This window comes from Cyrtonyx montezumae, unplaced genomic scaffold (genome assembly GCF_038088225.1).
Source record: "Cyrtonyx montezumae isolate F1298 unplaced genomic scaffold, pur_monq_1.0 scaffold_7, whole genome shotgun sequence".
Taxonomy (NCBI): domain Eukaryota; kingdom Metazoa; phylum Chordata; class Aves; order Galliformes; family Odontophoridae; genus Cyrtonyx; species Cyrtonyx montezumae.
Genome location: NW_027072078.1, coordinates 2,307,672 through 2,331,101, shown reverse-complemented (window position 1 = coordinate 2,331,101; position 23,430 = coordinate 2,307,672). Strand labels below are relative to the sequence as shown.

Genomic DNA, 23,430 nt, shown 5'->3' with positions numbered 1-23,430 from the left:
CTTGTGATGGGTCTGCCCGACTTCAGTGTTTGGCTCTCAAACCCAAGTAGTACTGTAGGAAGTTACTAGAGGTGTTGTTGGCCTGGAAAACTCATGATGAGACTCTCCTTGTTGTCCTCTGTAGCACCTCAGAGGAGCGAGCCCCATTTCTCCTCCGGTGTGCATCACAACTGGAAGAGGCAGAAATTGAGCTGCTTTATGTGGGCACAAATTCAGCCCCGGGATAGGAAAGCTAGGACAGGAGTTTGGCAAAGCTCAGTTCAGGACGGCTAAAGGGCCAGCAGGCTTGCAGTACACCAATACAACAAAGCAGAAATTTCCCAGTGAAACAAAGTGCTGGAATGAAGTGCTAAAAAGCCAAACAGCTCTAGAAAGAGGAAGAATGAGACTTCTGAAGTGGAAGACTGATGGCTCTTGAATAGAACTGAGGGACAGCAACATCTCCTATTCCTTTGCTGTTGAACATCTGGCTTTGTGAGGATGCAAATTACTTTGGCTTTCCACAACAGTGCTGGTGTTTGTGATGCAAAGTGCTCCGGGGTAAGGCAGAAAGGGAGGGATGCAAGAAAAAAACAGCAAAGCTGGCAACAAGAGGAGCAGGCTGAGGCTCACACCACGCTCAGGTTTATGTTCTAATGCACATCACTTTGGAACAAGCTCAGATTCTTCCAGGGAAACACAGAGACCTGAAAATGAGGGAGGCCAAACGGCAACAAGGATCGAGGAGGGTTTGAATCGTCCCCAAGAATATGAACTACAAATCGAGTTTCCAGGTGAGGTTCCAAAATCACCATCCATCCCCCAAGTCATAGCAAAAAGGGCAGGCCCATCCCCTGCCCTCTGCCCTGAAGTGTTCCTGGCACAACCCTTCTGAGGGCACCACGCACGCGTGGCCAGCTTGGCCAAAGAAGCAATCCAGATGAGAAACAACCAGGATGACAGATAAAAGAGAAAAAAAAAAAAGAGACTGAAAGGACACATGTGTTTGCAGTAGATGAATCACACTTTTCCACTCTGCTTGGGTGACCAGTTAGCAGGGTGGAAAATACTACCCACAGCTTTACAGACCGGAGCAGGAATGGGTAACACTCCCACTGGGTCTGCTCACAGAGAAGCCAAGCATACACCTTGATCACCTGAAGACCTCATCCAGCCAAACTAACATTTTTTCCTCGCTTATCACACCCTGGACTGCTAGCCAGCAGAACATAAAGACCATAATTAATCAGTGTTGACATTTTTCCCTCTGTCTGTGAAAAGTCTGCTGTATTTCCATTGGTGATCTCCTCCAAGGACAGGGGCTGAGTCCCAGTGCTCAAAGCCAAGTCCAACCAAGGCTCATATCGCTGCATCCTGAACTGGTGGGGACAGAGCAGCTTCCCCTGTTCCCGATCCACCAGAATATGAATATCTGACAATTTTCAAAAGAATCAATTAAAATCAATCTACGTGTGAAGAACATTTTGGTGGCATGGACTGGAAATGCCTGTTAATGTGCTAACCACGTTCCCTTCAGACCTTTAGAGGATGAGGCAGGGACAATAGGTTTGCTTGCTCTGTGGATGATCAAATCAGCTAAATTCCTAACTACCAAGACAGGAAATTAATCATGCAAAAGCACCTGCACATCTGTACGAATGTTCATGTTAAATTTAACTGGGAAGTTTATGGTTTTAGACAGAAGTCAAAAATCCTAAACAGCAAGTCTTCCAAAAAAAGAAAAATAAATGAATATTCTTCCATTTTAAGCACATGTAAAATCACAAGAAAAGTTCTGACTTACAGATATCAAAGAAATCAAAATGCAAGAGTTCTCAGTCCTTCTGCTCCTACAACTAATTGCTTTAGAGCACAAGTACTTCCTTTTTATGGCTTTGTTACAAACCTCTGGAACTAAAGAGCAACAGAATAATGACCTCAGCTGGGGTTAGTGAGGGGAAGAGCAGCTCAAAGTATTCTTGAGAACATTTCTGAACATTAGATATATGTTTAAAAAAAAAAAAAAGAAGGAAAAAGACACAGAAAGGAAAAAACTCTCAAATCAGTTTTCTAGTATCCAGATACAAAAAGCAGTAACTTTGGCTTCTTCTGATGAGTAACTCTAAAGCCAACCAACAAACAAAAAACTCACAAATTAAGCTTTAGTTCACTGAAAATACTACCGCAGTATGTACGTCTTTTCCACCCAAAGAAGGGAGAAAAAGGAAGTAGGTGATGTCAAAGAGCAAACTCCTTTTTCCTTCTCTTCAAAGGAAAGTGAAGAAATGCTCACATTTAAAGAGAGAAGTACAACAAGAGGGAAGGAAAAAAAGCAGACCTATCTGACATGGCATATATTAAATATAAATTAACATAAAATAAACCCGATCGAACAGATTCCACAAGGAAGAAGAAAAGTGAAAATAACGTAGGGAATGTAATACCAAAACAGACAGAGCCTGTGGTGGATGTTCACCTATCTGCTGGCCAACAGGAGGGCAGCTTTCTGAAGCCCAACACACCACGCTGTGTCCAGAAGCAGCCATACTTACTCTGTGCTTCGCAGTCCACGCAGTGGGAATTGCCTCTGATGTTCCTTATCGACTGAAGGGCCATGGCCTCATTCTGACTTGTCAGACGCGACTGAAAATGTGAAGAAGCACATATGTCACAAACAGGAGCACAAGAAAAAGGGCTAGATAACACCACTGGCAGCCAATGCAGAAAAAACAGAGCTCAGGTCAAGTCTGAACCAACAAGATGAGGGATCCTGAAGCCCTCAGCCAATGATCTCGGATCCGAAATGTCTCCTGTTATGTACTAGTTCAGCTCTTCCCAACTAAACTGTATGGTGGGCTTTCTAAGGAGAAAATTGTTAGCTTCAACAAACTATGGGCTCTCTGAAAAGCAAATGAAAATCAAATACGGCCACGTGGAGATATTCCGCCATGGGGATGTTTACTACACCCCCACCAGCTGTGCTTATGGTATCCCAGTTAGTTCTTCTGACATGTTTTGAGGCCGTGGGCCTACCTTATGGAAGAAAACCTCTTGGAGCACTGTAGCAGGTTGAATATACAATCAGAAAAGCTCCCTCTACAATCAAAATCTCAACAATGGATTCTTCTCTACAAAAGAATATTTAATATACACAAAGGCCAATCTTCTCTGTAGGTACTGGATAGTGCTGCTAGCAGCCATTCTTTGCCCCACTTGGTATTAGTGCTCTTTTACCACGGGTGTTAGCAGACAGATTTCCTGTTGTGCTCCCTTAACATAAACATACGTGTAAATCCATGAAAGTGAGACACAAAACAGAGAAAAATCATGACCTGTTTATCTCAGAAATGTATACTGGAATCAAACTGTATTATTCCAGTTATTATTGGAACCAATAAAACTATGCAAGTGGGCTGGGGTAATGAAAGTAGGCATTCATTTTACAATCCAAGTTTCCTTCTTCCAGTGACAAATTCTTTTGAAGAGAAGAATCCATCGTTTAGATGGACAACACGTGGCTCTATCACTACATGCATTTCTCTAGGAGGGGAGGTTCAAAGTTCAGTGTTCTTGATTTTGCTTTCCTCTTGGTGATCAACCACCTGTTACTGTTCCTCATTATCACTCTGTGCACCATACCTTATTCTTGCTGCTCTCACATGACTGTAAACTGGCCAAGATCTGACTCTCTATGGCTTGTACCCATGCGTCTCTTTCTTCGTATGTGGTAGCTTCGAAGTGCCAAGTCTGGCCAGTGAGAGAGACAATGATAAACTCAAAGTTTTCTTCTTGTTCTGAAAAACAAACAAAGAAACGTGGAATAGGAAAAAGGTTTAAGCATACCAACAGGTAGGCCTTAGCAACCCTGCCCGATGAGCATTTCTGCAATGCAGCAAGCAAGTGCAGGTCTGAACATCGGAGATTTGAGGCAAAGCATATCCAACCCTGAAGCTGCACAATGCATCAGAAAACAACACACAGGTCCAGCGTTTTTCTCTTGAAATGCTACATGGATAAAGCACTATTTTGTATAAATGTACAGTTCTTGTGTGTGTTTGCCTGTTTAGTGTTGAGTCTATCCAAATCTGTAAGACAAAGTGGCTAATGTGCATTATTCAGACTGTAATCTAAGAGCTACATACTGTAAAAAAAAAAATCAACAAAGTGTGCCACAAAATAACTGAAAGGACGAATGCATTATAAACAGTTGACAGTACGAAGTGTAATAATTTACCCTCCTCCTTCAACCATTTGTGTACATCCACAGGTAGCACGTGTGTGCATTTTTGGTCTACAAATACACTGGATTATAATACAGGATTAAAATCAGTTCAAGCTATTCACACTGGGAGAGATGAGAAAATGATCTAAGAAGCTAGCAGAAAGGGTCAGTGAAAACCCCTCAGGGCCACTACGGAATAAGGACAAGTATTCAGGCCAAAGCACTGCAGTGCTTGAAAATACCAACAAACTAAATGGACACGCTCTACCTACACATGGGATACTAAAATCAAATTTAAAAAATCAAGGAAGCTGAGATAGGGGAAGCAGGAAGGGCAGGCATGAAGCACGAAAGGAGCATTACAGTAGAGCACAAAGTTCTGCTGAACACCAGAAGTAACAGGCTTTAGATAAAGCATCCACTTGTCTACTAATGACTTGTTAGAGCCACAAAACTCACGTGTTAGCTTGTCATCCATAAGCACATAAAGACGTCCTATGCCATCCGTAGGACAACACAGTCCTGCAGAACAAAAACTAAAGCGTTGTTGAGGGGAAGAGAGGCCTCACGAAGACCAGAGAACACTGACAGAGGAGGACCTGGAAAACTGAATCCCACGTGCAGCAGCTTCCTGTAGAGTCCAGATTAGGAGATGCATCATTCTTAGGCTTTTTAGTGGCTTCTAAATGATAAAATCTTTCTACTTCGGAGGTCTTAATAAAGAGGGATTTACAAATGCTGTCACAGAATCCTCCAGCTCAGAACAATCTTCTATACAGAGTGCAAACTCTTCCAGCAGTGCTTCCCCCGTGCAGGTATGCAATTTAGAGGCAAGCATGCAGAGGAATGCCAAGTTTTCAATAAAGTGCATATCAGAAGGAAGAAATTCATGAACAGAAACAGCAAAAGAAATGCTAAGCTCAAAGACTTTCACAGTAATTACTCAGTGCAGGTGCTATTGAGGTGAGCGTATCGGTATGGTGATGGCAGCCAGGAGCCCTCGATGTGTGGTGGCACATGTTTGACATCGTGTCACCTACAAGGAAATAATTCCCCACACCTTTCCTAAGCAAGGAGAACACCCTGCTGGGGTGCATAACAAGAGGAGACATCAGCATGGACAGAGTTAATGAAGTACCTAATAACCAACAGGCACGTGGGGTGTGTATTTCAAGAAACTCTACAGTAATCCCATCACAGCTCAGCCCAAAATCTCAGCATCCAAGTATGCAGTGACTTCCCAGATCTACAGTTTCAGGATCTGAAAGAAGTGTATAGATCCAAGACACAGCATGACTGAACTCTCCCATCTCATAATCCTGATGACATAGCTAAGGAACTTGATAGCAACGAATTCTGCAATCCAGTCCAGCCTATAAGGGAGGTTTGAAATCCCATCCTCACAACAGCATCCCTGTTTGTCCCTGTACCATGGGTATGTGTCAGGGCTGGGCTGGAAGGACATCTACACTTCTTCAGCAAGTGATGAAGAGAGCTTGGCCGTTGCTGACATCATAACAAGTCTGCATGAGTCTCCCCCCCCACCTTTTTCTTTGACCTCTCAAAGCTTTAGGTTTGCTCTCCAAAAAGCTGAGCTGAGAAGCAACAGCACTGCTGGAACACATGTTCAATATACATGTTCTGCCCAAATGCGATGGAATATACATATTTTTTTCTTGCAAGCACAAAGCAGAGCCCACACCGCATCACCTGCAGAGCAATGAGCAAACCAGATGTGCCACGCAGGTAGCAATCTGTAAATCTGGACCCATCACAAATGCAAACAAAACAACCCAGGCAGCAGAGTGGAATTTGGTCAGTTTTAGCCTCTAATAAAATTATAGGTTGTGCTATTTAAATCCCTAGGAGCCCAATCACAACATTTTATTAAATGGTTCTCCATGTTTAACGGTTATTCATAGAAAGGTCCACTGTAATAGTAGTTTAGCACCATCAACCTGTCGAAATCAACCTGCCCAATTACTCCAAACTACATTAATAACACCGGATATTACACTAATTGTGTCCAGTTTCTATGCAGACGAGGTCCTGTGGGGCTAATTTTTCACTCTCAGGGGCAAGCAACTCAGCCATCAAACTGATTTCACCACGAATCCCTCCTCATTACACAAGTCCAGGCTGTCAAACTTTTTTTTTTAAAAGGTTAATGGGCCAATCAGTCATCAATTATTTCCTGGAAGCTTGGCAGACAAAGGGTTAAAGTGCTAAGAAACAGCTGCAACTGATTTACATTTGGAAGTTATTATGGGGACAGGAGATGCCTCAAATGTTGTGTTGTGGGGCTGTTCTGTAAGGGAGAAGAGGTGGCTGAAACGGGAAACGAGCTGAAACTGCACAAATGTGATCTGGAGCCTAAAGCATGGTTGAGTTCTGCTTTTGCTACAAGAGCAGAGGATGTGCAAAGAGTGAGTTTTAGGAAGACCATGCCGCACTGCAAAAAAGAGGAATGGAAACCATCACAACAAGTGTAGGACCAGAAGACTCAACGGCATATTTCAACCACCCATCAAGCATCTTCTCGAGTTGAGGTTGCACCTTCAAACCTATCCAGCACCACGTGGAGTAACACTGAGACTCATTCCATGCCAGCATCCTTCTTTGATAACCCACAGACTTTTGTTCCAAAGGACAGTGATGAAAAACTGCTGAGGTGTCCTTGCAAACAACATCAGATGTTTACAGCATACAATCTGATCACAACGAAGGCGTTGCTTATGCACTACATCATGCAAACTATCACTACCTTTTGCCACTTGGTGTAAATTATCCCTGTAAGTTGGAAGATAAGTATGTTTATTAGCAGCATCAATTAAAGAAATATTTGTGCCACGTCCCACTGGGCATGACTACGCTAATACTTCTCTCCCCTTTCCAAACCCAGTGTCTAAATCTAATTAGTTTTGAAAATCAACCCTATCAGGACAATACAGCTCTGCTATCAGTTGCCCACAGCTCTTGACAAAGGTTATGTTCCTCTGGAAGAATGTTTCAGTACCACTGCTTTATATCACTGCCCATCAGTGACAATCTGATGATGAAAGGCTTGTTTCTAGCTCAAGGGACTAATGCTCTCCCCCTGCCATATGCACTTACTTTATTTGGGTGCCAAGACAACACGGTTCAAAGAATACCATGAAGCCACTTTTAAATTCAGTTCAGGAGAGTCTGCATTTGCACTAGGTGTTTCCCAGCGTGCTTCAAGCCTGCAGTTCACTTTTGAAACCATACACGCTTCAAAGATGGAGACCTTTCTCAGCTGACTGGATAGAGCTCATCTCTGGTGCTCAGAACAGCCTCCCTCTCCATCTGCAGTGACGTGACCTTCCTGCACAGGCACAGCATCACGACAAGAGCACTGATAGCTTTTAAATAAAAGGCAGTTTGGGATTCAGTAAACACACAGGAGACAAACTTTCCATGAGATCCTGGCAACTCTGATGCAGCACAGTTTAACGTATCAGAGATGTAACCGTAAAGAGTGGAAAAATGAGGATTTAGTGTCTTTGTGAATGTTTAACCACAGCAGGCAGAGCACAGCCATTAATTTCGTAAGGATACTTCTTTACACTGCGATGGAAAAGTTATTCCATGTTATGACAATACAGATCTGAGAGCACATACAAGAGACCCCAGCTTCGGAAGAGTGAGTTGAAAGGGGGTTGCTTTAAGGCCAACATGCTGATGCTGACACAGTTTCCCCCTAGAAAACCAAAAGATCGCTCGAATCCCATCTGCCTGCAATAAGGAGCAAAAAAGCAAGCGTTATAATTATTTTGTATTTATATTATCTTATTTTGTGGAGCAAAAGGTGACCCTGTGCAAGCAGAAAGCACGAGAGACCCACCAGACCGAGGCCTGTGCCGACGCTCCCTTCTGCCAAGCACCTAGAGAACAAGCTGCAGCACGTGGACCTCTGCCTTCTCCATCTTCACTGGAGATTTTGCTACATGGAAGCACACCAAAGCCCTAAATCACAGCACCAGAATTAAGAAGTCGCTGAGATCAAGCTTCTAAAAATGATACGCGCCGGCAATATCTTTGTTCTGTACCAACGCAGAAGTGCAATTGAGCAAGCACGTGCTAAAGACTAAAGCAGATTTGTTATTCTGGACTGTCATTTCCTATCAACATTTTCCTTTTTGAAGGCATAATTATCTAAACATGTGGCTTTTAATACTCACACTGCTCATTAACTCTGCATTTGCCAGTCTCAGCACCGCAGCTAGTGGCTGTGCACGCAGGCCCAACCTGTTCCCGTAAGGTTAGGTGTTCAGCGTGCCTTCTGTAGGGCACATGGAAGGTCTTTCAGACTAGAGGGGCCTCGAGCCCCAGGACTTTCACCTGCAGTACACAAGGGGGCTCTTAACAGGTGTTTCACTCTTACACTTCAATAACAGATACATACAGAAGCCCAGGTTTCTCCAGGAGTAAACCTGTAACAGCAAGCACGTCTGCATGTAGATTTAAAGACAAAAAACATATACAAAATGATATATTATTTAAAAAAAATAATGAATTTTTGTATTAAACGCTAAAAGAAAACGAATAATCTAGGTCCAATAACCTTTTTCCTCTCATTTTGCACTTGAGAAGACAACAACGTGGTCAAAACAGACCGCATCCCCAACTGCTGCTAGGAAAGGTAATAATCTTCCATTTGTGGTGAGAAATAGAACAAAATTATCATTAAAAAAGGCGCCGTAAAATTCCACTTTTGTTTCCCACGTCCACTTTATTTGGCAGCGAGAGCGTGGCATCCAGCAGCAATCCAGCAGTAATTGTGCAAAAAAGGACGGTGATATAAATCACCAAAGGTTAATGATCAGGATGTGAACGGAGGGACTTGTTTACAGAAATAGCATGCAATTTAAAATTTACAAGAGATTTAATGCCACCGCCTGGCAATCACTAAAACCAACAGCCCAGAAAACGGTGACATTAAGAAAAATATTACAGTTCTAATCATTCCAAAATAAAGTCAATTAGTGTTAGGGCATGCGCTCGCGATTACTTGACCCATTTGGTTTGCACTTAAGTGAAAAAAGACATCATCCCTACCCAACCAGCTCCCAACCCCCCCCCCCCCCCAGGCCCACACTGTATTGAGAGTACTGAGTTGTGACCTATTTTGCATTTGGTGTTTCTACCAAATGCTGGAGATGGTGGAAGGGTTGTTGTTGTTTTTTTTCTCCCGGCTTTCGAGTCACTCTGACCTTTGGCATTTGTCATATTCACAAAAAAATGGGGGGGGGGGGGAATAGAAATAAATAAAGAAGGAAGTTTATAATTATGTTGTTCAGATGGAGGTGGAGGGGGGGTGGGAAATACCCGATGTGCTCTCGTATAAAAGCCACGACGGCTGACTTCGACGGAGGGAGAAAAAAACCCAAACAATAAGGCAACGTAAGTCAATTTGTGAACTTTGGCACTGCACGACCTTTAGAAATACAACAATATCCAGAATTTACAAGCAAGAGCAGCACATGCAAATGACCCGGCACTGTCTCGCCTCTGGATTAGAGCTGCAAAGAGCATTATGGAGAACGCTTTCACAAAACAAATTAAGACTGTTGCTTAAATGTCACGGCACACTATTGTATTAGGCTACAGATCATTACACCTGATACTAACACTTTTAAAAACTGTAATAACTTGGGAAAGATTACATCGGGTGCCCACATGTAGAAAGGGGAAATAGAGAAATAAATAAATAAAGGAAGAAAATGGGTTCTCGAAGTAATTTAAAACATCACCACCGCACGACTAGAGGGAAAGGTCAAAATTTAAGTAAGCTGAAAGGAACATGAATGGTAAAATAAAATGGGCAAAGGAAAAAAAAAAAGATGAAAAGACCACCGGAATGACTCTGCAAACGTAAGATGAAAGCACACATGCTTTGGGCAAATTTGATTTCCATTCCTGCATTTGGTGGGGAGACACAAGGAGGACAACTTCCAGAGAAGCGGGGTAAAAAAAGGGTTAGAGAGGGGGTGTTCATCTACAACGTGTGGTTTTGTTACCTTCAGTGTTGGTGCTGCTGCTGCTGTATATATTTCGCAGGCTACCAACACGGTTTAGTTTCCAAGCTTTGCGTTTGGCTGCATCCAGAGAGCAGAAGGGGGAGAGAAAAAAAAGAGAATAGAATAAAAATAAAGAAAAAAAAATAATAGTAATAATGAAAAAAGGGGAAAAAAAGGAAACATTGAAATAGCATGTGAAGTAAAATACAAGCACCAGCCTGTCACGTGTGAAGAGCTACACACAAAATGCACACAGGACTACACAGCCCCTCAAACCCTCGGACAATACGGAAGGCCTCTTCTTTCTTGGCTTTTAAATCTCTAAAATGTGACAAGATCTGGCAAGACTAGATGGACCTGCTATGGGAACAGACAAAAAGAGAACAGCAGAAATAAAAGGGCGCAATGTGTTTGTACAGGGGACTCCTTCTCTGGAGACATTCAAGACCCAACTGGACGCCTACCTGTGCAACCTGGTCTAGGGAGATGCTTTGGCAGGGGGTTGGACTCGATGATCTCTAGAGGTCCCTTCCAAGTCACTGAGAGGAGAACCTCCAGTCCCTTCAGGCACTGAGAGGAGAACCAATCTCTCTCCATCCCCTACCTCAAAGTTGCCTGTTGAGAGTTATCCTCACATACACACCAAGAAACAATAACCTGTATAACAGCTATAAAAAAAGATACGACCGCAGCTGAAGAGAAATGCCTCAGCACCATAGGCTGCATGTACTGCTGTAACAAAGTGACCTGCAGGCTTTAATGCAATAAGATCCTGGGAAAAATGGAGCACTGGATATTTTGGGCAGGGACACCTCCAGGCTGACCAAAACTCCATCCAGCCTGGCCCTGGGTGCTACCAGGGATGGGGTATCCACAGCAACCCAAGCAGCCTGTGCCGGGGCCTCACTGCCCTCATCAAAGAAAGGCTATGTTAGACCTATCTGAAAATCCAAGTTCATCACACCTAATATATCTCCACTATACACATCCTTCAATAGGAAAAATCTGCCGTTTCAGCAATGTTTAACAAGTCCCAGCAGGTACCAGCAACCAGAGAGGCACAATTTCCCAGCTGAAATCTTGTTTTTCCTGAAATAAAAAAATAAATTTACATATAAATAGGCAAAATCGAGGTTTGGCATGCTTAGAAAGGGAAGACTGTTTCCAGTATACAAAGACCTTTCCCCAGTCTGTTTTCATTTTTCATACTTTAATCCCATGTTCCAGTATGGAGATATAAGCAGGAAGTGAACTTGCAGCCTGGTTTTCCATTAACCTATTGATGAAATAATCCATTTTAATGTGTTAAGTGTCATGCCTTTTTCTTCTCTTTTAAAGGAATGGACCTTTGCTCGGTGATGTTGAGGTCCTGATACATCCCAGTGTGTCCTTTAGCACTGATCAGACTCTGGCCTGCTCCTTTGTGGTGCTCTGCTATCTCTGAGAATTCAGTAATATTATCATCATCAGGGTTTGGGCAGTGCCAAACGCAGCCTCTGCGGGGTGATTGATGCACGTGTGACCACCAGGGCCTAGCCCAGCCATCCTATCCTGACTGCCTTCAGAATTACAGCCTAACTATAAATTTCTGCTACCTGCAACCAAGGCCTAAGCAGGCACTGGATGTTATTATTTGCCTGCTCTGTCTGTGGCTTGTACACCAGAACATTTTGTCTATCCAGTCAGCGTTCATTCTCAGGTTCAAAAGTTAGCTCCACAATAGCTCTGGATGCCAGCCCTGGTGATGTGTGTGTGTATATACAAACAAAACCAAGAAAGATAGACCCAGATTCCAATAAAAATCTATTAAAAACACTTCAGATACCTCTCCCAAATGTCACACACCAGGAATGAAGGGTGAAGAACGCCCCAGGTGTTGGACTCACCTCGTCCTAAAACGGCGACCTGTATTCCTGCTAAGCTGCACTCCCTCAATCTGAATGACTAATGGGTTTTAATAACATTTCGAGGAAGATCTTATTAGCATTGACACTTGCCCTGATCTCTGGCTTCACCATCGACAGCAAAACAACATCTTGCAGCAATCAAAGCAGTCCCCCATCCCGACTAGTGTGTAGGCACAAAGAAAAGAGCACAGTTTCTGATCTTCACCAAGCTCATTAACTCCAGAATTTAGATTACCAAGATTAAGCTTTTACCTTTGCCAGACAAATTAATTTGTGCTTCCAAACTCTCAATCTGGACTACCACAATAAGTCATTATCCATCACCCGATGGCTCCGAGCTCTGCTTTTAACAACACTACAAAACAACACCTTCATTGTTGTAATGTCCAACTGCACAAGCCATCGCCCGCCAGTTCCTCTCAGTAGTTAGCACAGGAAGAAACAGCAGGGAAAAAACTGGGAATGCTTTGACTCCTGGAGCCTGACGTGTGGTTTTATGATGAAAGGTTAACGTGCTTTCCTGAGCTCTTACAAAGGTGCTTCTCTCAGTTTCCCCATCTGTGATCTGATGCGTCACTCGTGTGGCACACTCAGTCACCTAGTTGGAATGTACCAATAAAAGGAACAGAATCTACTGCACTGATTTGTGAGGAGGAAAGAATGATGCACTTCTACATAACGGTGTCAAGTGCTACTACGGGCCATACAGATATTAATTTTTTACAGCAGGAACCGTTCCCCAGGTAGGACAGAGGTCAGCAGTTGTTGAATCATCTCCATACGCTGCAAGAGAACCACGTACTACAAAAAGAGAAACACCAGTTCAAACTACTTCTTTTTGTGTCACTCTACTTGCAATCCTTATTTTTACAGCAAATGAATGGTGTGCTCAATTTCCATCCTTCGCTGGCCCCTTGTAAAGTTCAGGCAAACAAGACTCCCACTCTTTTTTCGTTGTAAACAAGCTTTTCCTGCTTATTTTTCAAAAGAAACGTGATTTCTTTTGAAATCACACCGATTCGTCTTTCTGCTCCGCCAGCTGCAGGAATGGCACAAAGCTTCCAGATCTACAACCTGGACTTCAAAACCAATAAAAATCTGGGTTTCCTATGAAAAGCCTCAACAAATCAAACATGACTTAGGACAGCTGTGGCTTACTGTGAAGACAACTGCCAATGGACAGGGGGTGCCTGTCCTATGAGCGCACACACGAGTCACAGTGCCCTTGCTATGACTCTGTAGGCACTGGATGGACTCAATGTGCTTGACCAGAGGCAATCCCACCCCGTTACTTCAGTTTTCTAGGTCCTTGCAGTTCATAAGGCACGGACTGCAATCCACACCCACTGAAGTGGAAGCTGCACCATTTAATGGCTTAACAGGCCTTTGTACATCCAAATAGTATTGAAACAGAGCTCCACAAAATGACTCCAAACTTTGAGCTAGGGGGATATGATGACATCTTAGAGGTCTCCGCCCTGCAAATAACAAAATAGTGGCAAAAAAAAAGCTCTGGGATGACACTCAGCTGTACCTGGAGGCACAGGCAATCCTCCATTTGCTGACAACTCGGCGTACTTCACTCCGTGAGCTGATTTACACTTATTTAACATACATGCTGTCTGTAAAATGAGCTTGAACACGTATGTTTTAGTGTGCACACCTTAGAGCAAGAGCAGGCATGCCAGGAGATGGAGAGGAGAATTAGGCTTTGGAATAGCCTTTTGTTAAGATACAGAGTAACTGGGAATCAATTAAGCTTAATGACTCCCAATTACCACACATCTTCGTATTTGTTCAGGCAATAACTTTACATCTGTGACCAACCCCTTGCAGACAAAATTTCAGTGTTTGCTTTCTTTAATAGAGACGCTATTTATTCTGCGTTAATGAATCTACTTTTCCCATCTCATTTTGATTAGTCAGGTACTGTGGTAAATATGTTTACCACCCTGTGATCAGACATCATTATTTCTAAAAGCACCTACTGTATTACTGATGTGCGCCTCAGATGGTCCATCTGTTTAATACCTGTACAGTCTTCGAAGGATGCTTCAGATAGCAGACACCTAAACACCACATCAATCCCCTTCCACTTGCTGAAATTAAATTATTTGTGCATACAGATAAGCAGAAATACTCTTTTGTTCTTAGGAGACTCCAAATACCTCCAGTATCACCCTACAAATCCTCCTCCCGCTGCAGTACCGAGAAACTACAGACTTGTTAATGTCACCTCTGGTCTCCACGTGACAGAGTTCTTTGTTGATTAGATAAATAGTCCTCAGATAGCTGATTAAAAAATGATGTAGCCGTTAGGTTGTGTGTCCAAGCCTTGTCAGCCATGTTGGATGTTAAAGTGTGCATGAATTACTTCCCTGGAGTGTGCTGAACAGTGCTGATTAAATGAGGCACGCCACAGCCCTCAGCATCAATTATCAGAAATAATAGGATCTTTTCACCTACGCTGGAGGAAGGGGGCTGGGGATGGAGTCAGCATGCCACTCATTTCTCAGAATATCTCATCATCATAAGCACAAAATAATAACGCTGTTCATTCACCTAAGGACATTTGTTTATTTTCATTGTGTAACAATAAAGACTGAGAAGATGTATGAGGAAAAGCCTTCTCCCTTAGCCTACGCCAGGTGAACTTGTAACACGGGGTACCCTATCTATCTATCTAGAAAAACAGAAGCACATTAAGACCTGGGGAAGAGGCAAACCCCAGTGTTGGAGGGGTGTTTAAGGGTAAACTCCAGGACAGTCTACATAAAGTTGCCACCACACTGGGGAAAAGATTCCACATCTCAGCCCTCCTCAGGCTCATTTTCAACTCATTCTGCAACACGAGTGGTTTCATCAGGAGCTGTGAAACTGCAGATTGGGGACTTTTCTTTTTTGGTGGTCAGCAGAACAGCAATTTGCTCAACAAGATGACACTCTTTCATAAGAGGGCTGCAATTACTTCATTGAGATGCAGCCCAGGAGATTCTTAAACTACTTAAACTTGTTTCTTCAACTGTGAAGGGGCCTGACGCAGCCTCTTTCACCCTACAAGGAAGCAGCAACGATGAAAACTCCTCAAAAAGGGTTAAGAAAAGGGTATACATACAAAATACAGAGGAAGCTAAATAACGTGTGTACGTTTTGGAAACCAGGATGCTCAGAAAAGCAAGCTGAGGGTTATCAAATGCCGAGCTGCAGCAGCTACCTAACCCAAACATGAGTGGTACTTTAGGACTGACACGAAAGCCCCTCTCTCCCAAATTAAAATCCTTCCCAGCGCTCTGTTTTAAAACCACAAAACACTCTAACAGCAAAACTTCCATTCACATTAATGCTTAATGACATTTGGCTTAGCTTCTGCTTGGAATACTTCAAACTAAGAGAAAAAAAATGAAAACGCATTCATACTTCTACTCGTGGCAGGGGAAAAAGTTACCTTAATTAAATGGCTCTAAAAAACATTTTAAATTCCTTCTCTCTCCTTTGTTTTTAATTTGCCTCCGCTACATTTCTCTACAGAAACTTTTGCAGGAGGCAAAGGGCTAACTAAACTATTCAGTGCATTTCCAATACGCTATAAATACACTAGACTCAAATCGACAAAAGTAAACGTTAATTGGAAACATTTTTCTCAGTTTTTCATTATCTGAGCAGAAAATTATGGGTCTTTTATACACACACACACAAAATCCTTTTCAACCACCTCGAAAAATTATCTTTTAATAAAAGCTTTAAATTATACTATCATATTTCAAAGGCAACGAACAGTTAAAGCAGCTAATCAAAGGTATAATTATTTAATGACTACTACTCATGCTATCTAACAGGGCCATAATTGCTTGGCTGTGATCACTAGACCACCGGCTTCAATACTGGAAAACAAGTACTTTGCTTGTAGCATTTGATCGACCAATTTCTGAGGTTAGTTTCTCCAATTGGGTTGACTTCACAAAGCTGGCTGACTTATTACGGAATTAGATAATCACTCTGTCACACTGCCTCCATTTTTTTTTTCCTGTGTGTGTGCACATCTGTACTAAGAAGGAAAAAGATAAAACTGCCGAGGAAAATAAAGCACCTGAGAGCAAAAATATCACCCTGACAAAATGCTGTTTGTCAAAATCATCATTGATTTTTATCATTTTTAAGGACACGTGACAGTTTTCTGTTTATTGTACATATTAATCTGCTATAACTAGGAGGAACAGCCTACAGTGGGCCCCTGATATACCCTTCTAGTATTTACATCGTGTCATGTACAAAGGGAATTATGAAATAGTCTAGCTATTCCCAGAGCTAAGAAAGTGTGCAGTGTGTGTCAGCTGAGGAGCAAAATACTGAGGGCAAAGCTGCTTGGATCATTATGTTTTAGCATTACCTGTTAGATGTGAACTATTACTATGAGACTTTGTGGTTCTATGCTTTATTTTGTTTGCCCTCTGCACAGTTAGGCTTGATACAAGATGGGCCCTCTGGAATTTGCCAGGCATCTGAGTACATATCCAACTATCTAGACATCATCTTGATTTCAAGATCAGCCTAATTCCTCTAATTAGTACAGCCAGAGCTCAAGTCACAGCAACACCTAGGGTGCCACTCTCAAAACCAGATGTTAGCAAGGAAAGCACCCTTTCCAGCCCTGTGTCTTGCAGCCAAATGCAAGCCCAGGACCAATGGCCCGAGGGAAAGCTGCCCAGACCTGCTCCTTGCTGGAGCACACCCGTGACAACAGACCCTGTAACAGTGCACAGATCACAGATGAAGCTCTGTGGGTTTGGATCCTTGCTGGCATGATTTGCATACACATAACGTGCACGGTCATCGAAATCAAACCCACGTATTTCTAAGATGAGCAGAATGCAGCACAGAGAAAGGCTGAAGAGGAAACACTTGCACGAGGGAAGAGTTCGAGGCAGAAAAAGATTTAAAGAAACAAGCGTGGGACATATGGGGAACATGTGCTGTCTGCAAGCAACCTGCCTTCTTTCTGCCACTTAGCCACAGCACTGACTCAGTGCAAAGAGAAAACGCTCCCTTGCCTACCCCACAGAGAACCACAGCTTTTATGGCATGATGGATTTATTCCTGCCTCGGACCATCAGTTTCATCTATGGATAGGGAGACGACGATCTTGTCTGGGGCTGATGAACAAGCAGCATTTAAATCCATTAACCAAAGATGCACTGCTCTACACCCTTCTCCCACTCTGAGCGAAAAGCAGCCCCATTCTGTTGATAGTGCAAGCAATTACTGTCAAGAAAACAGTTACAAACCAACAGAAAGAGCTGTTTCTGCTCAAAGGAGTGATATTTTCACAGCTCACTTTACAAGTGGCCTGCAGTGCAGGCATCCTCAGCATTCCAAATCATTTGGCCTTTGCTTCTTCACAATTTTTTTTTTCCCCGTGCGCATTAGGTGTTGCAGTGGAAATGCTGCCAACCAGAACTCAAATACACCACAGTATGGTAGTATTAGCAGGCTGGATTAAAGCCCAAAAGAGCCCATTTGCTTCCTCACGTGGTGGAAAAATCATAACCTGTTCAAGGAGAACAAATATTCAGGTACCAAACGTGACCAACGTGCCAAGGTGCCTTGTGAGAAACAAGCAGCACACAGCACTCATACAGTTCTCAGAGTTCTCATTTCCTTGAGATGTTTTTTGCTACATGCAGATGATAAAGGGTTAGATTTTTCCAAAGACCTGGCAGAGTGCTCACCTCGGATTTATTTCATTCCACATTTAATAAAACGATCTTAAGATGAGAAGGGAGATTTCCCACCATACTCACTGCTATCAGAAGAAGAAGAAGTTGTCTATAGAAGTCTTTTAAGGCTTTTTAAGGCTGGGGCTGTATGTAACACGAGTTCTTTAATTTTCAGCACTTGTAAAAACCAATGTGAGGCAATCTCTCAGCGTTAGGTGTTTCATAGTTCAACATGTTACTCTGCTTCTGGTGAAAGCTTTCATGTTAGTACAGGGATTCCTCGCTAGAGATATTCAAGTTGGAGAGATTTATTGTGTCAAGGTCTCTCCCTACAAACCACCAGCCCATCTGTAATGATTATTTCTCCACAAACCTGAATGCTCGTGCTCAAACAGGAAGGTCACTAGCTCCCCTTTGGACTGCACTGACACGGGAGACAGCTTTCAACTCACCCCCCTTCTCCTGCTTCACTTAGAAAATGGAGGCCTGTAGATCTGGGTCCTACACTACTAGGAGGACGACCTGAGGCACAGAGGGTTAATCCCATGCAAAGTTCCTCACATCCACAGCGCCAGCATCTAGGCGTACCAGCAGGACATCCAATAACCATTTGTATTTTGGGCCAAAACCTGCAAAATCCAATTGCTAACTTAAAGCTCCTAGCTCAAAATGGGCAATGGGATGCTGAATTTTGGACCTTTCACAAGCAGTGTAAGCATCAGCCAAAATAACCTTCAGAATTGATCGTTCAATTAATGGTTACTACAGTGACCTACAATGGGACACGGGGGACTCTTTGTGTGGGCCACTCAACCCAGGTCTGCTAGGAAGAAGGCATCTGTTAAGATTCTTCCATTTTAAACTTGCTGTGGGAATAGAAAAACTTTCCCCAATGGAAGAGTCACCATTGTTTCTCCCCTGCAGATGGCATCTGAAATTCAAAGGCGTGGTGTTGCAGGATGCTGACGTTACCAACAATTGTATTGGGGTCTTCAGATTTACAGAAAGCTGTTTGTTTTAACTTTGAAGTGAAAAAAAAGTTAAAATAACAAACTGAAGATACTCTTGAGTCGGTATCACCCAACAATTGTCCAGATAACTGTTTTGAGCAAATCCAGCAAGATCAAAGGGAACTCCTGCAGCCGCCCTTACGTGGAATTTATCACATTTCTGTAATGTGACTTTTCCCTGAAGCTGCACTAGCAGGAAACCCCTCGGGAGATGCTGCAATTAGAGTCTGAAAGTTTGGGAAAGAAGGATGCCATTTTGTATATGCATATTTTAAATGCTGCATGTTTTGTCACCGTGCGATAAAGCAAAATCAAATGAAGAGACCCAAACGAAGAAACTCCTGTCTAAGTGGCACTGCCTTTCATCCCCCCAGTGCAGCACTGAGTAACAACTGCATTTTGTCTGGAAAGATAAATATTAAATCCTGCATTTACATCAGCTGTTGGTGTCATATGGTTCCTCACTAGCTGAAGATCTGAGTTGTTAACTACTAAATGGGTAAATGACAATGGCTGTTACTAATCGCTTATTGAATAATGAAACTGACACAACTGATAAAAGGTTTCAATCCTGGGGAAAAGTGATTTATAGTATTTCACTCTACTGGCACTGTTATTTGTATGACAAATGGTTGGACAGACACCAGTTAATCTCTGCACACCTCCAACTCTGATGTGGCAGCTTCTGCCGGAGCATCCAAATAATCAAGAACGGCTAACAATGCAGCCGCGCTGTCGCGAGGGGCTGAATGCTGGTATTTTATCAAGGCTGATCCCCAAATCAATTTACCCAATGGATTTTTTTTTTTTGGTGGGGGGAGGGAGGGCACGTGGCAAGCTGACTCGCCACGCATCATAAAAATGATAAGCCACAGCTTGCAGCTAGGCAGACGGGCCATGCTCCTGCGGCACAGAAATGAAATCATCAATACAACTAAGGAGTTAATGATTTCAGAAAGATGTGCACGGTTTATAGATTTTCTTGATGGTAAAATCTGAACTGCAGCATCATAGGGAGCTGTCAAGACTGCTTGTTATGTTGCAGTGGGATACTGTGCTGCCTGCTGGGGACCGTGAATGCCATTCCCCACTCAGGTGGGAGAGGGATGTGGCTTCTTTTGAGACGCTATGAGACAGGGCTTTCTCCCTCCCCTGAGAAACAAATGAAGCTTTGTATTTATGAGCAGTTCATCCACAGCAGCTTTATCTCATTGGCTGTGTTAGTGACATCCTACTTCCTGCATAAGTCAAAAGATATTTCAAAAGCAGAAGACCATCTCCAAGTGCTGAGTTTCCTGGAGTTTCCACTTGTGTTATCTTGCAACTAAAAGTTTTAACTTATCATTATAAATAAAACAAACAAAGATGCCCACTACTATTCAATCATAGGAGCATAGAATTCTTAAAGCTGGAAAGGACCTTCAAAGGTCCAGTGCAAACTCCTCTGCAGTGAGGGATGTGTGCAGCTAGATCAGGTTGCCCCAGGGCTTGATCCAGTCTTACCTTGGAAGGCTCCAGGGACAGGGCATCCACCACACCTCTGGGCAACCTGCTGGAACATCACCCTCACAACACAGAGCAGAGGGGCAGATCCCCTCCCTCACCCTGCTGGCTGCACTGCTTTGGATGCAGCCCAGGGTATGGTTGGTTTTGGGCTGTGAGGGCACAGTGCTGGATCATGTCCAGCTGCCATCCACCAGTAACCCCGGGTCTTGGGGCTCTGGGATGTGTCTCTTCAGAACCCACAGACTTGTGGATGTTCAGGTTCCTCAGGTGGTCATGAAGCTGATCTTTGCCTACAGTGTTGCTTCCCCAATCCCCTCCTGCACGGGTAACGTGTGGCATCAAGACAAGGATAAAGCACTGAGACAGGAGGCTGGACGAGTGTAAACTTGTCGCAGCAACCAAGGCTGGGAACACAACCAGAGATGGTACACCACACTCACAGCACAGCCCACAGACAAAGATGAAGCCCAGACCATACACTTCAAGGACACTGAGGACCTAAAACTGGCATTTTCCTCGGTCACAATGACACTGAAGGCACATGTCAGCGAGGAACCTACAATACTGGGTTGAGAAAACAAATACATAAATAAAAAGCTCTGTAGAAGCTTCTTATTAAGTCGCTTAACTGCTGACTAGAAGTACAAATTTAAGGTAAAATTATTTCCTACAAATAGGCTTTTGTTTTGCTTTCCCTCACAGAATTCAAGATTTATCATTACGTTCCTTTGTCAAGTGTTTCGACTGGAAGATCTTTAAGGTCCCTTCCAACCCAAGCCATTCATCCATTACACAGATAACAATGTGTTGCTGATGAACTTACCAAATTCCTCTGTTAACATCCTCAAGACCTCACATTCTACAGATCTTCCACTCTTTCTAACAGCTTTAATTCTCTTTATCAACTCATTCATACCCACCATTGCCTTCAGTGTCCTTCCAACTGATGGTTTCATTCATTGTTTCCTTCACTTCCACTCTCAATGACACAACTATGCTGTGTTTGTCCAAGGCAGAGGAATTAAGACTCATCTTGTATTAGATAATCTCAGCTTTACATCCATGCCTTACTGCCCAGGTGGAGTGGGACTAACAGTGTCGTTATTTACCCCACATCTCCCAGGCATCCTAAGGTATTAGCATGACCCAACTGTATTCTTCTAAACCATCAATCAGTCCTCTAAAAGAAAGCAGGGGCTCTCAACCTTTTACACAGAGTTAACATGCAGGTAGTCAATGTAATTGATAGCACAGAGAAACCATGACACCTAACAGTGTAAGATTACTGTCAAAATAGCGTGCAATCAAATATAATGAAGGTTGATGGACTAGCAGACTCTTTCTTCTACTGTGCCTATGTGTATGTATGCACAAAGTAAGGCCTGCTTGCTCACCCAAAATCAGAAGGGGAACCTATCCTCAGAGATATAAGCAGCAATTTCAGCTGATATTTTTCTTTACGCATCTCTTGTCCTTTACACAGTTCTTATTTCAACCTAGTTCACACCTTCCATCCTCTTGCAAAAGTGGCTGGGCATCTTGTACTACTGTTCTGGAGGCTGCACAGCACTTAACAGTCCCTCTGACTTGCACATAATATGTCCTGATCTCCTATCCCAAAGGTAGAAAATGCTCATTCTGGATTCGTCAGTCAAGAACTCGAGCTTCAGTGTACTCCACTGGTCGACACCTTAGGACAAAACTACAGTGCTCTGAAAAATGAATATGTGGTAGGGGCTCTAAGAGTCAGGAAGGGACAACTCTGAGAAGCTGACGAGGACAGCTGCCCTTGAGATGACAACAGTCCTCTGTACCCCACCGGGTTTCTGTGGCCTGCTTTACTCCAGCAGGATACCTGGAACAAATCCCATCCTCACACACTTCACAGAGAGTTTCCTGTTTATTCAATGTCCTCCTACAAGCAGAACCAAAAAGGAACTTCTTCCTCTTCATTGGTATCAAGAAGCGCAGGTATTGAAATACTTTGATTAAGCATGGGTTAATTAATTCTTTGATTAACCCTGCGTATCCTTTAACCAAGTGAGATGCAAATCAAGAGTGCCAAGAAAAAACGAACAAACCAGGAGTTGTCACTCGAGTAAACACTACTGGCTGTAAGACATCTACAAAGACTGCAGAAATCATTTTTACAATCTGTAATGAGTAGAAGAACATTTACTTGCCACTGGCTAAATGTTGCCTGGTTTCCCTCACTAAATTCACCTTTCTAAGCTCGGCGGCTGCAACATCCATGTGATAAACAGCATGTTTCGCCATAAAATCTGAGCTGGTTGTTCCAAACAAGTTATTTATAACTGACCATTCACTGCCTACTGACTGGCGGCCACCCAACCACAAAGTAATTATGTGTGTGACAATGATGATATTAAGCCCAAAGTAATAGGATCGCTTCCAGTTTTAAGGCTAAGTAAATCACGAACTGTACTTTTATGCACAAACACGTTGGTGAAAGCATTCCAGTTGTCTGGAAATAGGCACGTTCCCTTTGGTGTTTTGTTTACTGCCACAAAGTATTACCTTGGCTGAAAAGCACTAGTATTTGGGACAATTTGGGATGACTACAAACCAGTCACCGTTTCAATTTTTCAGTAATAACTTAAAAACTACATCTTTTTTTCCACCCCTTGAAATACTACCTTGTATGACAACTGCATACTACGCATGCAAGCTCTAAAGTCCCAAGAGGAGGAGCTCTGGAAGGAAGAAATAACGAGGGAGCTCCGAGCGAGCTGCCAATTCCTTGTCAAATGAAGCAGAGTCAGAAATACTCCAGCCTGGTTTCGTAATCCATCACCATGAACTGCAGCACTTCCTCCCCAGATTAAAAAGACAGATTCAAAGCACCGGGGAAGGAAGTAAAAGGGAAGTCAAAGTCAAGTCAATGCCACATCAGTTAGAAATTACCAGTGAAGAAGATGTGCACACAAGAGGTGGAAGCTGACAAGCTTTATGCCTGCATGCGTCAAACGCAACCTCCCCTGGGATGTTCCCTGGCAACTCAAGCCTACCAGACACACACAACTCAAGCCT

At 43.1% G+C, this 23,430-nt stretch overlaps 1 protein-coding gene across 4 annotated transcripts in view; it reads right to left on the bottom strand.

The window, feature by feature from the left end:
* The window catches only part of AGAP1 (ArfGAP with GTPase domain, ankyrin repeat and PH domain 1), a 236,199-nt gene that overhangs the window by 34,627 nt on the left and 178,142 nt on the right, over positions 1-23,430 (bottom strand). For all 4 annotated transcript variants that reach the window (XM_065750749.1, XM_065750750.1, XM_065750751.1 and 1 more), the window contains 2 exons: positions 3,619-3,773; positions 2,532-2,622 (listed from right to left, as the gene is read on the bottom strand). In XM_065750749.1, coding sequence (XP_065606821.1) covers positions 2,532-2,622; positions 3,619-3,773 — 246 coding nt within the window. The remainder of the gene's footprint in view (positions 1-2,531; positions 2,623-3,618; positions 3,774-23,430) is intronic.